Consider the following 13942-nt stretch of genomic DNA (forward strand, 5'->3'; position numbering starts at 1 on the left):
CCTGATTCAAATGTTGCCCTACCACTTACACATTTGATTGACCTAATCAACCTATCATCAGGTTGATGATAATTTAATTTTAATCAGGTGTGTGAGTGCTAGGACAAAAACAAAAATGTACACCCCTTTGGGTCCCGAGGACCAGGATTGGGAAACACTGTTTTAGACAACCACTCCATGGAAGGGCAAGCCCTATACATTGTATGGCAATGTGCCAAATGAATGGATTCAGTCATCTTGCCATCATGAACCACTAGATGGAAGTAGAGTCATGTTGTTACTGTGGCCAATGACAAGACAAGTACTGTACAGGTATGTAGTTCTTAATCATGATATACAACACAGTGACAATCCATCATAGTGCTTGCATTTGGTGAGGATTTATTATTATGGATTTATACATATCAATTGTGATGTACAAGGTGAAGAATCTGTCTTAATGTCATAAAGAGGCATACAAGTCCACATTAAGCCACACTTGCTCTTCAGTGACAAAACAATGTGTTCTTAGTCAAACTTACCTGGTTGATTGACCTCTTCATCCCTAGGTTCTCCATGTACAGGGTACTCCTCCCCCAATCTCAAACAATGACTTTTGGTTTTTAAACGTGTGAATACCTGAATGTGATACACTACTGGAAAGAGAAGCGTCTCAACTGTGTATCTATCATAATTGTTGTTGCACAAATGAAATAATATTCAGACTCCAAGCAAGTATATATTGATATAGCAAAACCAGTACTATATTTTAAAACCATGCATGCCCATATGTATGTAGACAGACAGGTTGAGACGTTATCTACACAACAGATACATTTGAAAGCTGCAACTTCACTGATTCCAACAGTTATAACCGTGTTCCTCTATGACCAACACTCACTACACTATTAATCAGTGCGTCACTAAAAACCATACTGCGTCTTACCTTTGTTGTTTTTGTAGTGGCTGAACGAATAAAAACACTTGAAAATATATTGATTTCAATGAGTTGACATCTTTTTACATGGCGCCTAGTGATAAAGAGGTTAAATGTAAAAACAGAAAATGAATATAGAAAATATGTATCCAATAGTGTCACGGTTTTTGTTTCGTGATGTTTAAGAACAATATAAAAAATAAACGTAAAATGTTTATGCAACCCTGTTTCCAAAACATTTGCGACACTCTGTAAAATGCTAATAGAAACAGAATGCAATGATGAGCAAATCATTTATCCATATATTTAATTGAAAATAGTACAAAGACAACATATCAAATATTGAAACTGAGAAATTGTTTTTTTGGGGAAAAATACATAGTAATTTTGATGCTAGCAACACATTTTAAAAAAGTTGGGACAGGTGCATATTTACCAATGCATACCATCACGGATGCTGGCTTTTGAACTGTGCAAGAACACAGGACAGTTTTCCACTTTGCCTCAGTCCATCTTAAATGAACTCGGGGCCCAGCGAAGACAGTGGAATTTCTGGATCTTGTTTATATATGGTTTCTTCTTTGCATGGTAAAGTTTTAGTTTGCATAAGTGGATGCAGCGATGTACTGTGTTTACAGACAATGGTTTTCTGAAGTGTTCCTGAGCCCATGCAGTGATTTCCACTACAGAATCCTGTCTGTTTTTAAAGCAGTGCCGTCTGAGGGTCCGAAGATAGCGGCCATCCAATATTGGTTTTCGGCCTTGTCCATTGGGTACAGAGATTTCTCTGGATTCTTTGAATATTTTAATGATATTATCTACCGTAGATGAGATGCCTAAACACTTCGCAATGTTATGTTAAGAAACATTATTCTTACATTGTTGCACTGCTTGCCTGCACAGTGTTTCACTGAGTAGTGAACCCCTCTCAACCAATCAATCACATTTTTTTATAAGGCCCTTTATACATCAGCAGTTGTCACAAAGTGCTTTTACAAAACACCCGGCCTTAAACCCCAAGAAGCAAACAACAGTAGTGTTGAATTTGAGTGGCTAGGAAAAACTCCCTAAGAAGGCCGAAATTTAGGAAGAAACCTAGAAACCTGTGCGCTGAGTCCAGAGTCCAGGTCAGAAGCATGACCAGATGGACAAGGACATCTTGTCCATCTTTACTTCTGATAGACCCATCCTCTCTGGAGTTATCTTTTAATACCAATCATGATACTGACCTGTTGCCAATTGACCTAATTAGTTGTGTTTAGTTGTCTAGCATTACACAACTTTTCCAGTCTTTTGCTTTTTTTGAAACTTGTTGCTGGCAGTGGGCATATATTTTTGAAACAATAAAATGGCTCAGTTTCAACATTTGATATGTTGTCTTTGTACTATTTTCTATTGAATATAGGGTGGCTGACAAAGTGTCTGACATCAATTCAGTGGGATATGAACCAGGGATGCAATCAAAGCAGATCATGTTTCCTTTGTAATGAAATTTATTTGTTTTTACGCGTCTTTGTATGACAGCAATGTTTTTAATTTCATTCCGTTTTGATCTTTACATTGTACAGTTGTGTAAGGACCATAAAATCCCTATCTAACCCACTACTGATACTTATGATTCACACATGCAATGTTACATAGAAATGTTTCATTATACAAAGATAAACTATGCTGTGGAGACAAAACTCACATGAAGAACTAACAGGACATACTTCATCTCAGCAAGACAAACGTTTAACACAAGATATCCTTTAAACTACCAACTGTTAGTTTCATAAATTTTGAAAGTATATATCAGTGTTAGATGTGCAAAATTAATATATCGTAAAAAATATTAACGTAAAAGAAGCCAAAAAAAGTGGGCATGACTGACAATCGTACAGAAGGAAAGCCCAACCAGCGCATGAGATGAACATCAGGTGATCATGAGCGTGTTTTTACCCAAACGTCCAACAGTGAAGGAAGGTAGTATGTGTTGACTGTTAACTAACGTGCTATGAATACTCAGTGCTAGTCAGTCAGTATGATGAGTAATGATATTCAGTAATGACCACAGATAAATAGATTCATAACAGAGCTTTGGTTGATAGAGGATGACATTCAAGCAAGAAAAAAAAATATGCTTTGTCTTTTTTTCCTTGCATTCCAATGCTAAACTGGACAAATAATATGTTGAACCTTGTAGTCACTGAGCTATATTAACTAAGAAATGTAATCTGTATATTATTGTTGAGTAAAAACTTTTGTGGAAAATAAAATCATTGCATTGGTTATTGAAGGCGGCATACTGTATTGCATAAAAGCTAGAACGTTTTCTTGAATTAATGGCCTTAATTAGGATATGTTTCTAGCACCCTGGTAGAAAGTTGCGTATGACAAGACACTATTGACAGATTTGTCCAAACGTCCAGTCCAATTCCTTCAAAAAGTGTCATAATGTGTGTATAGCATGTGTGTGTGTATTTACATATGATAAACGTGTATGCAAGATTGCAGGTTTGCTGCTTGGTTGTCAATGAAGAGCAAGTGGCTCTCACAGTAAAAAAATGCCTGAGTTCATCCCTCCATTGTCATATCCAAGTAGATGAATGATATGCCTCCATGGTGAATCGTATAGGTTGAGGTTTATAGCGTTGACCAACAGTCTGGATGTATTAATTAAGTCCATATAGATGGTCACATGCATGTGTTGATAAAAGCTTTTCGTTATGATTGTTAAACTGCAGTTTTGGTGTTGAGTTCTCCTAAATCTCGATATATAAGACTGACATTTACCATCTACTGCAGCAAAATATATGATGGATTTCGACAGCTTTAGTCAGTCTAGACTTGACATGCTATTCTGTTTTGGGTTGGCGCTCTTTATTGAGACAGCAGGTGGTGGGTTTTACCACACTGGAAACCCTAAGACATTTTTTATTCAAATATTTCTAGTAGGTTGAACTCAAAATGGTAATAATAACTGAAAATGTTAATGTGATACTGACTTTTACTCAAATGTGTTAAGTTTAAAAGGAAAATTGCCCCATCATGCTTTAATGTAGGTTGATAATCGTTTCATCATCCTTTTTTTGCATGTACATTGACTGATTTGATTCTTTTTAGCTACACAAAAATCCAACACATAAGTAATCCAATGACATATTTTTTGTTTTGGCAACCGTTACTAAAATATTGTTCCAATTAAATAAAAACTGAATTTTGCTGTTGAAAGCAGGATTCTGGACCCTTTGCAGGCCTATGTCTTCCTGGTAGGGTTACACAGTTCTGGTAGTCTCCATGTTTTCTAGGAATCTCAATAGAGATCTCAATAGAAATTCCAAAGAATTTGCAAGACATGTGTAAGGATTTGGCGCCCAGGACATTCTGGTCACACCACCATGCAAAGCCGAACTTCAGCACTATGGCACATGTATCATGAGTTTCACATTTGTATAGGAATTGTGAGTTTATCAACCATGTCTCTGTCATTACCATATACAGTCATGGATGGTAATGCATACTGGGAAATTATATAGGAGGTGTGGTTTATTATATTGTACATATACATACATATATATATATATATATATATATATATATATATATATATATATACATACATACACATAATTATAATTATTTTAAGCCAATACAACACAAATCTGGATCCCTTAAGACTTAACTGATTTGAGTAATAACTACAACACAATTTAAAGTAAGGTTACCAGATGTCTGAAATGAAACTGGGGACATTTCCAGTTTGGCAGTTAATATATCATTAAAGTATCTGATGTTATTATCTAAGAAATAAAGAAGGGTGACAATTCCGGTTTCTTGTATTTAGTCTAACAGGCACATTGTGATAGACAGAGAAAACAACTATATTACAGAAACATCACAGACAAATCTGAACTGTCCAATCTGAACAGCTATTTGGTGGTCCTGGTTGTCTGGGCAGAATAAGAGCAGAAGAGAACATGAGCAAAATTGAAACAGAGACAATAGACATTCTTCTACTACAATTTTTTGTCCTCTTTTGTTCACTCATCTTTCTTCCTTTCCTTCTCTTTATCTTTCCACCTCATCTTCTACACTCTATTCGCTTCACCCTCTCCAATCTTTAATAATAAACAGTACACTATTAGATTAAATACTTCGGTTAACATATTCCCATTGCTTGCCTCATCTTTGTATTTTATCTCAAAAACACTGTAATAATAAATTGGCAGGCTCTGTAATCATATCTTTATCTTTCCTCCTAAATCTCCTTCAATCTTCTTCCTATCTAGTCTTCCTCCTCTTCTTCCTCACCACTCTAACAGAAAATAGTATGCTAATGTTATCCATGAAGATTTCTAAATATATTTTCACAACCCTTATGTCAAATCATTAAAATTGTAATCTACTAACAAATGTTCTCATAATTAATTGTGCATTCACTTGTGCATTCACTTAATGATAATATATTCAAAATAGCCCGTGCATGATATGTGAACGTTTTTAACCTAGACAGTATCTAGCTAACCTCTACATAGCTAACTATTTGAGACCTTATAGAGCAGATCATTTATCTATTTAAGAATAATAAATTGTGACATTATAACATCACTAGCTAGTACTCAAAACGACTGAAAACTTTTTCGAAAAGACGTATGTTGTGGATTCACTTGAGACTTGCAGCGTCTGGCCGTTCCCCACAGGAGTTTACTCGAAAACTCTAAAAGTAATTAGCAGAAGAGTGAATGAAGCTACTATAGCGAGCAGCCAAAAACAAGCACAACGCGATTGAGACGTCGACCGGTAGGCTGTGCTGCCCGGTCTTTTTTGCCACGTAAAATATGATTTCACTTTGCGGTCTTTTTAACGCACAGTAATTTCCGGGGATTGTCCCCGGAAAACGGGGACGTCTGGTCACCCTAATTTAAAGTAACCACCTGTATACAAATATTGTCGGTGCACCTGGTTTCCACAAATGTTTTCAGTATACAGGGCAGAGACAACAGAACCATAGCAGGGAATCAGTACGTAGCAATATTTCTGGCAGGTCTACTGTCGCAGCTGCATTAAAGGCAGTGAAATGTGTGGAGCGCGCTCCCCAGTAGCGTACGGTGCAATTCCTTCCCAAGACGCCCCTGTTTATGGCGAAGATTAATGTTTACTGTTGAGAGACTCCCAGTTACCATGGCGATGGAGACCGTCAAAATGGCGATGTGCTCCTGAACGGAATAGTAATTCATGCTTTCACACAGCGTGTGCTTTTCTACCTCTCCATGTCCCTACTGCAGCTCTGGAGCTCCGCATTTTACCCACACATCCTCTAGCATGAACACCCCCACACACAACACACATGCATGTCGACTCAGAGGGACACGCACACACCGCACAGAACAAAATATAGTATGTGCACACGAAAAACCTCCTTGAAACCTTTCATCGACGGAAGGCTGAGTACCACGGGACATAGGGTTTGAAGAGTTTGTTACCATGACAACGTCAACATTTAGAAGAGTTCTTTGCTTTCTATTTTAAAGGGGCGATATGATCCGTTAAAATTCCTTCCAAATTCACCCAAGGTTGCATGCCTCGAGTAAAGCTAAGAGGACCCGCAGTACTTAATATATAATGGAATCCACTGCAACTGACGCCCCCTTTCCAATACAAGCCTAGTAATGATGAAAACAGCTTGGAGATGGACTGTGATGAGATTTATGGATATGAACATGGATTGCTGTGGAGGTATGGTAATTTGTGTGAATAAAAAATGAGACGTGTAATGTAAACTGTGTTGTTGAGTTAACACTGACCTAATAGCCATCATTCGAATACAGTCAGAAGTAGAGGTGAAATACAACTCTTTTAATTGCAAAAGGGAATCGGTTAATACATAGAATTAAGCACTGAAACAAGCCACTGTGACATTGCAAAAACACCAATAAAGAAGACATTGTACATTTCCCAGTAACCCAGGTCATTCCATCAGAAATGCATTCAAAGAGAACAGAAAGAGTACATTTGCACCATGACAAAGTTATCCTGGCATTCTACAAAACAATGTTGAGAGCTCTCACTGCGCTGACGGCAGCTCTACGATTCAAGACATTTAAAAATGCTTTACAAACAGTTTGTTAACAAGGAAGACAAGTCTTAGTTTTCCTGTTTCCATTAATTTTTTTTTATCAAAAGACAACAATCTAAAAAAAGGCACCATTGGAGGTGCGAGCTTGGTCCACACCTCCTGTCTGACATGGTGGCGACAGCTTCACACTAAACAACCGACGTACACTGTTAATGTTAAGCTGTAAAAAATCAGGGCCAAAGACACAATATATTGAACACGTGGTGAGATAAGGTAGTGAACTGAAATTTCCAGAAAAGAAAAACGGACTCCGAAAGTTTTATTCTTTTTTACTTTTTTGTTTCCTTTTTTTATTTTTATTTTATTTTTTACAAACTGTGTATTCCTAAAAGGTGTATTTGCAGTTGGATTAGATGTTGTGCTGACATCACTGTGACATCACTCTTCGCAGAAGGAGCGTGTTGTTGCGGGGGTGCTTTTTTGCCGAGTCAGGCAGATCCAGTGAGAGGATTTTGTTTTGCACACAAATCCCCATTAGCTAATGCCCAAGATGTCAGAGATAGGCCCACTGGATCACCTTTTATATATATATGTACCTGCTCAAATATGCCATACTTTTCTTTGGGACAACTGCCACAGAAAAATGTCCCTGTGCCTGCAATAATTCACCTTCTAGATCTACCAGATCTCCTCAGACTCCTCTCCAGGAACAAGATGTTACTATATAACCATAACTTGTGTTATTCTTCAGGAAAAGGAAGTTTATCCATGTTTTTTTCTTTACATATATATATATATAACTTTTGACTTGATCATTTTAATAAAATGATACTTTTTTTGGAACAAATCCCAAAATGCAATTTCCTCCTATCCTAACTTTGTATTAAATCATTAAGTATTAAGAAACAAGATTTAGCCATGCAAAATGTGAATAGCTCTACTTAGCCTATTGTTTTCTGTGCTGGTTAAAATGTATTTCCCTAAATGGATATGGTCTGGTCGGATTGGCCTAATGGGAGGTCTCAGTAACAAAAAGACAGTATAAGTAACATCAACCCACTGGGAGAACTACAGATGATCTACATTTCAGATTTCCACTCTGATTAATCCAATAAATAGGCTACTTTGGCTTTGACATTTTTATTGTCATAGTATAATAATCATTCAAAACATGCCCCAACACCTGAACACCTGGCTTTATCCAATTTATATTGAAGTCTCCTTCCTGGAATCAGCTTAAAACATAATATAAATAAACCATCACTAAAATAGACTTAAGAATCCTAAAACCTTATTTAATAAAAAAGATGTGCTTGCTTGTTTCAAAAAAGGCCTAATTTTCTGGCTTTGGTTGGTTTGTACTAATAGGACTTCCCCTAACCCAAACTCAGTATTCATACTGTTTCAGAGCTGCTTGGTTTCATTGTGCTGTGGCAGTTTTTAAAGACCTCATAGAAGATGAAAGACAGAAAACATGTTACGTTGATTCAACGTTTGGCAGACGTTGTATGACGTTTTACAGAAGCATAGTTATGAATGTCAGGCATTAGCTGGGATGTTGCGATGGCTATACACAATATTTACAGCAGATGAAAAGGACATTCACCTCTCATGTCGAACAGCCTTCTTTCCCCTAAACATGTTCTCATTACTTTTAACACCTTGAACCATAGCACATAAAAGAGATGGACACAGAGGGACATTATCAGCACAACTTGAACTCAGGTCTGACTTCAACACCCCTGGAGAAAGTCAATTTGCTGCTTGGAATTGTGCACTTTATTTATGAAAATCTTTCAAATGTAAAGTTTGCTGCCCTATATCCGAACATTGGTTTTCAAGTCAGGCCAAGAAAGAAACTTTTTTTCTTACATTGTGAGAACTGCCACTTAGAAATTGCTTGTTAGTAGCGAAATAAAGCTCTCTCTTAGGAGAGCCCGACGACAAACATTGAATCATTAGTCAACTGTAACACAAAATGATTTGGCGAAATTTGTAAGAGGTGGTGATTCATAAGTCGTTGTTGTATACGCCCAGCATATACATTCTTAACAACACAGGATATAATAAAGGACATCTAGTGGTGAATTCTCAAGCAGCAAAAGGTGGAACAGCCATGGTGGCCAAAGTCAGGTAGACTTAGCGCGTGGCACCGGGGAGAGATGGAATGAACCTCCCGGACACTCAATGGCCGTTAGTGAAGGTGGAGAGCACCAGAGATACCTGGGAGAGGCAGGCCAGGGGCAGACAGGCAGGCAGGCAGGCACTCTGCTGACAGACGAGAGGCTCTACATAGACTCCCCAAGAGAGTCGTCATCATCCAGAGATAGAGGCAGGTAGAGATCCTATGGGGGGGCGCACACGACAGTATCCGAATGAGTCCTGAGCTAAGCCACCGGGCTTTTAGGAGCCATATTAGAAAGAGACAGGGCGAAAGGAGACACTGTGGGAGAGGGGAGGAGAAACAGGGGAGGACAGAGGGATACACAGTGTTGTTGAGGTAGTGGAAAGGGTGGGGTACCTTCTGCTTGCGGTGGATGCCTGGGCTGTTGGGGGTGGAGGTGGGAGATTGCTTGGATATGGGTGTTGAGAGTTGGCTGCTGGAGCCTGTCCCATTGGCTGTGAGAACCCAGACAGAGTGAGGGAGGTGTGAAGAAAGAGAAAAGGAGAGGTTGAGAGAGAGAGAGACCGGTGTATTAGACTGAGTGGAAGTGGTGTCATTCCTGGCCTCACTTGGCTGTGGACGGTGTTTCTGGGCGGCTGATTAACTGGGTCCCCATTTGTTCATCTCCGCTGGAGGACGTTTGGCCGTTACTCTACAGCCCTGGGCTGGTTGCTAGGATACCCCTGACCTAGACACTGTTTACATGGGAGAAGTGGTGTGATGTGTTTTACTTTGGATAGTAAGAATTTTTTTAAAGACTTTTGTCTATGAGAGAAAAACAGAATCTCAAAGGAAAGACTTTGAAACAGATGGCCAATCTCTTAGCCAGTCTGAATTGTAAACACGTAGAATGGAGCAGGGCAGAAAAAGCCTACTCCAATACAATGACATGAATATGTTAATATCTTCAGAACTTAGAACTCAAATGTTTTCACTAAACCAACAGAAACAAATGGACTAAAACAAAGGTCAACAGGGTTATGCAGAAAGAATGACATGAAACAGTATGTCTAGAACTACATGTAGATGAAGAAGGCAGTGAAGATACAATATATTCTACGCCATGCTTATTATAGAAGACTGATCTATAGGTGTATGAATGCTATAGGACGGTATAATGGCCATTGGCTTAACACAGTCAACCGTTAGTTTGATTCCAGTTTTGAAATATAAATCATAACATGAAGTAGAAGTTAAACAGAAACATGCACCACAAATAAATGAAAACATGGCTTTTTATTTTCATAATGAACAAAAAATGTGCAGTAAACGGAAACTAACACATACAACAAAACAAGAGTAAATGAAAGAGAAAAACTCAAATGACCACAGGAGGCAGTAGTTGGAAGGGGTAATATAGGATGAAGTGCATAACAGGGGAACAACCATGCTGGACAGGCAGAAACCATCAGTCACCCGGGTCGAATTAACATATAACACAGACAAAAACAGTTCCAGGTCAAGCCATAACAACAGCAACACAGTATTTCTGCTTTCACGTATAAAAGCTACGGAATCAGTACTCAAAAGTGTATAATTTGTAAGAAGAAAATAATCCAAAGGGAAAACACTGTGTCGGCGTCCTTTAGAAACGTAGTGATTTGATACTGCGTCTGACTGACTCCGGGGTAAACCTGGGTCTCTGAGGAGATCCTCGGGCTGCATAAAGATTTTCCATCAAGCCATTTGTCTCACTTTCTTCTGCTCCTGTTAAGGCTGCATCAGCTCAGAGAAAACGGCCCCCAGCCCCCATCTCCCCTCATAGCGTCCACACCGCACCCCTCCAGTTCCCACCCACCCGGATGGCCCCCCTACCCTCCTGTCTGTAAAGACGCTGTTTAACCTTGGACACCCTGCTGCTTTCGACGGCAGGCCTTCCCCCTGAGCCGCAGCAGCTCAATGAAATATTAAAGATCCCAGTGAGAGTTGGTTGACAGCGCAGTCTCTGCTCCGGGTGGGGGGGGGGGGTGTGTACGGTGACCTGACATCCGCCAGCCGGACAACTCTGGGGTGACAGACCGAGCGGCCTGTACTTTAACACGTCTGACGCCTGTCACTGAGGCCGCTGCGCGTCAACCCGTCACTGGATGAATAGACGCTTAATAAATGTTCAAGGTTTGAGTTATAACTAGTCTAATGGTTAAACAGGTCCAGCGGTTATAACTAGTCTAAAGGTTATATCTGGTTTAGTGGTTATAACTTGTCTAGTAGTTATACCTAGTCTAAAGGGTTATAACTGGTCTAGTGGTTATACCTGGTCTAGAAGTATGAGCTGGGATACACTCGTTCCTGAATGCTTTCTTTAAACCTTTAACACAGAATATGTCCAGGATAAAAACAGCTCTGAGCTCTACAGACAGATGTGAGGTATTTACAATCCTCCGCTACTTTGGTAGTCTTTTGATATATCATATTTCGCCAGTGTTCACGGGAAGCAGATCTGGATCAGTATAATTTCATAATTCGTAATCTGCACAGATGATCCCGATCAAACAAAGGCTAGACGTCTGTGTCCTCATTCCTGTGTTTTAGGCGGGGGTTGGGGTGGCCGCTGTGCAAAGGTGTCGCACACCAGTCAACACTGTCTGCCTCACTGTCCACCTCGCTTAACAGCCAGACAACAACAGCCACCAGGGTTCTGACAGCCCGACAGACACATCACATCCCGGACAACAACACGCAGATTACAGACACCATAAAAAAAAAAACACAGACAATCAAAAATCAAAACAATAATAGTAATCAAACCAAAACCACAGAATAACTGGCATCAGGTTAACGACACGAACGGACGAGCGCATGCATCCCCCAGATGGTTTAGATCTAGCTGCGTTTAAAATGGGAGCGGATGGATGCTGATGGCAGGAGGGAGAATGGTGATAGCTCTGTAATAAAGTCTATGTGATGAAGCCTGGGTCTGGGCCGTCTGGGTCAGCATGGTAAAGTCACGTGACAGATCAGGCAATAATGAGCTCACTCGATTCAGCGGGAGACTTGCTGCGCCGGATCGGACCGGGACTCTTGGAGCCTTTCTTCTTCATCATCCTGCACCCTTCTGTGGAGAGAAACACACACGCGCACAACACGCACACTGTGAGTTTAGGACAAAGGCCTCAGTAACCATCCCAAGCATTCTACATGATAGGCTGCTCTGATGATGATACAGACAATGATGCGGACAGACTGACGCAATGAGAACGTGGACACAGTGAACTGCTGCATGGTCACATGTCTTTAATGAAGGGCTGTTGGGCTGTTCCCAGTATGGACGACAGTGGGACGGTCGGGAGTCTGAAAGCTCCCAGTATGGATGACAGTGGGACGGTCGGGAGTCTGAAAGCTCCCAGTATGGATGACAGTGGGACGGTCGGGAGTCTGAAAGCTCCCAGTATGGACGACAGTGGGACGGCCGGGAGTCTGAGAGCTCCCAGTATGGATGACAGTGGGACGGCCGGGAGTCTGAGAGCTCCCAGTATGGATGACAGTGGGACGGCCGGGAGTCTGAAAACTCCCAGTATGGACGACAGTGGGACGGCCGGGAGTCTGAGAGCTCCCAGTATGGACGACAGTGGGACGGCTGGGAGTCTGAAAGCTCCCAGTATGGATGACAGTGGGACGGCCGGGAGTCTGAAAGCTCCCAGTATGGATGACAGTGGGACGGCCGGGAGTCTGAAAGCTCCCAGTATGGACGACAGTGGGACGGCCGGGAGTCTGAAAGCTCCCAGTATGGATGACAGTGGGACGGCCGGGAGTCTGAAAGCTCCCAGTATGGACGACAGTGCGACGGCCGGGAGTCTGAAAGCTCCCAGTATGGATTACAGTGGGACGGCCGGGAGTCTGAAAGCCCCCATCCAAGTGGCGTCTGTGTGAGCAGCACCACTACATGCTGGATATAAGTGGGCTGGCTCTCGCACGGCATTTGTTCAATGAGTGTAACGCTTCGAGACTTTACGGTCCATACATCCACTAGTTTGGCATGGAGTCGGTTTATTTGGGATCATTGCATTAATCAGAATGAACTGTGCCGCACGAAGCCAAGAGCACCAACTAGACGACCTCCCCTCCCGCTCCACTCGCCCTCCTCCGGGTCTGAGCTCCTATGTCTCTCTGTCAGTACTACACAGGCTTTCTGTTTCTCCACCCTCCTCCGTCTTCTCTTAATATCTGTACTTTCACAAAATCCTCTCCCATCTCAGTGTATCTTCTCCACCCTCCTCTGTCCACTCTGTAAATCAATCACGCTGTCTGTCCATCATGCATGCTGAGAGCTGATCACTCTGTCTGTCCATCCTTCTGTATGCTAACCTTCACATGCCGGGAGTCACACACAGACAGATGAATGGTGGTGTTCCAGTGCTCTTGTAAAATACCACTGGGCAAAGATCCTTCACATACAAAGACACATAAGACACCACCCTCTCCTTTCAGAGCTCTCTCTCAGGAAAACCCTTACTTTACCCTCGCTATGTTTGTCAGTTGGTTTGATGTTTGCACAAGGCTTATGTATAATGTATTCTGGCCTTTAAAGTGTTAAGTAAAGGGTATTGAATATAGTCCACATTTGAAATGGTTCCAATTCAGCTTTTAGTGATGCTTATCAAATTCTGAGCTACACGCACTCCCCTCTGCCATTGAATCGGGTTGAACTTGGATATGTGCAAATCTGATAAAGCAACGGGATCTAATATATACCAAATAAAGCTAAGTGATCCGATCGGACTATCTCAGCGACATCGCTGTATCAGCTGGGACCAGTGTGGTGTGTGGAGGCAGGACCCACTGTCCCCCCGCCCCGGCCCCACCC

General features: G+C 41.1%; 1 protein-coding gene across 5 annotated transcripts in view; it reads right to left on the reverse strand.

The window, feature by feature from the left end:
* Positions 1 to 6739: 6739 nt before the first annotated feature.
* The window catches only part of LOC105030439 (neuronal migration protein doublecortin), a 66897-nt gene continuing 59694 nt past the window's right edge, over positions 6740 to 13942 (reverse strand). For all 5 annotated transcript variants that reach the window (XM_010904308.3, XM_010904305.3, XM_010904304.3 and 2 more), the window contains 3 exons: positions 12116 to 12193; positions 9496 to 9593; positions 6740 to 9319 (listed from right to left, as the gene is read on the reverse strand). In XM_010904308.3, the coding sequence (XP_010902610.1) occupies positions 9263 to 9319; positions 9496 to 9593; positions 12116 to 12193 (233 nt within the window). In that variant the 3' untranslated portion in view covers positions 6740 to 9262. The remainder of the gene's footprint in view (positions 9320 to 9495; positions 9594 to 12115; positions 12194 to 13942) is intronic.

Source organism: Esox lucius, chromosome 7, assembly GCF_011004845.1.
Source record: "Esox lucius isolate fEsoLuc1 chromosome 7, fEsoLuc1.pri, whole genome shotgun sequence".
NCBI classification, from domain to species: domain Eukaryota; kingdom Metazoa; phylum Chordata; class Actinopteri; order Esociformes; family Esocidae; genus Esox; species Esox lucius.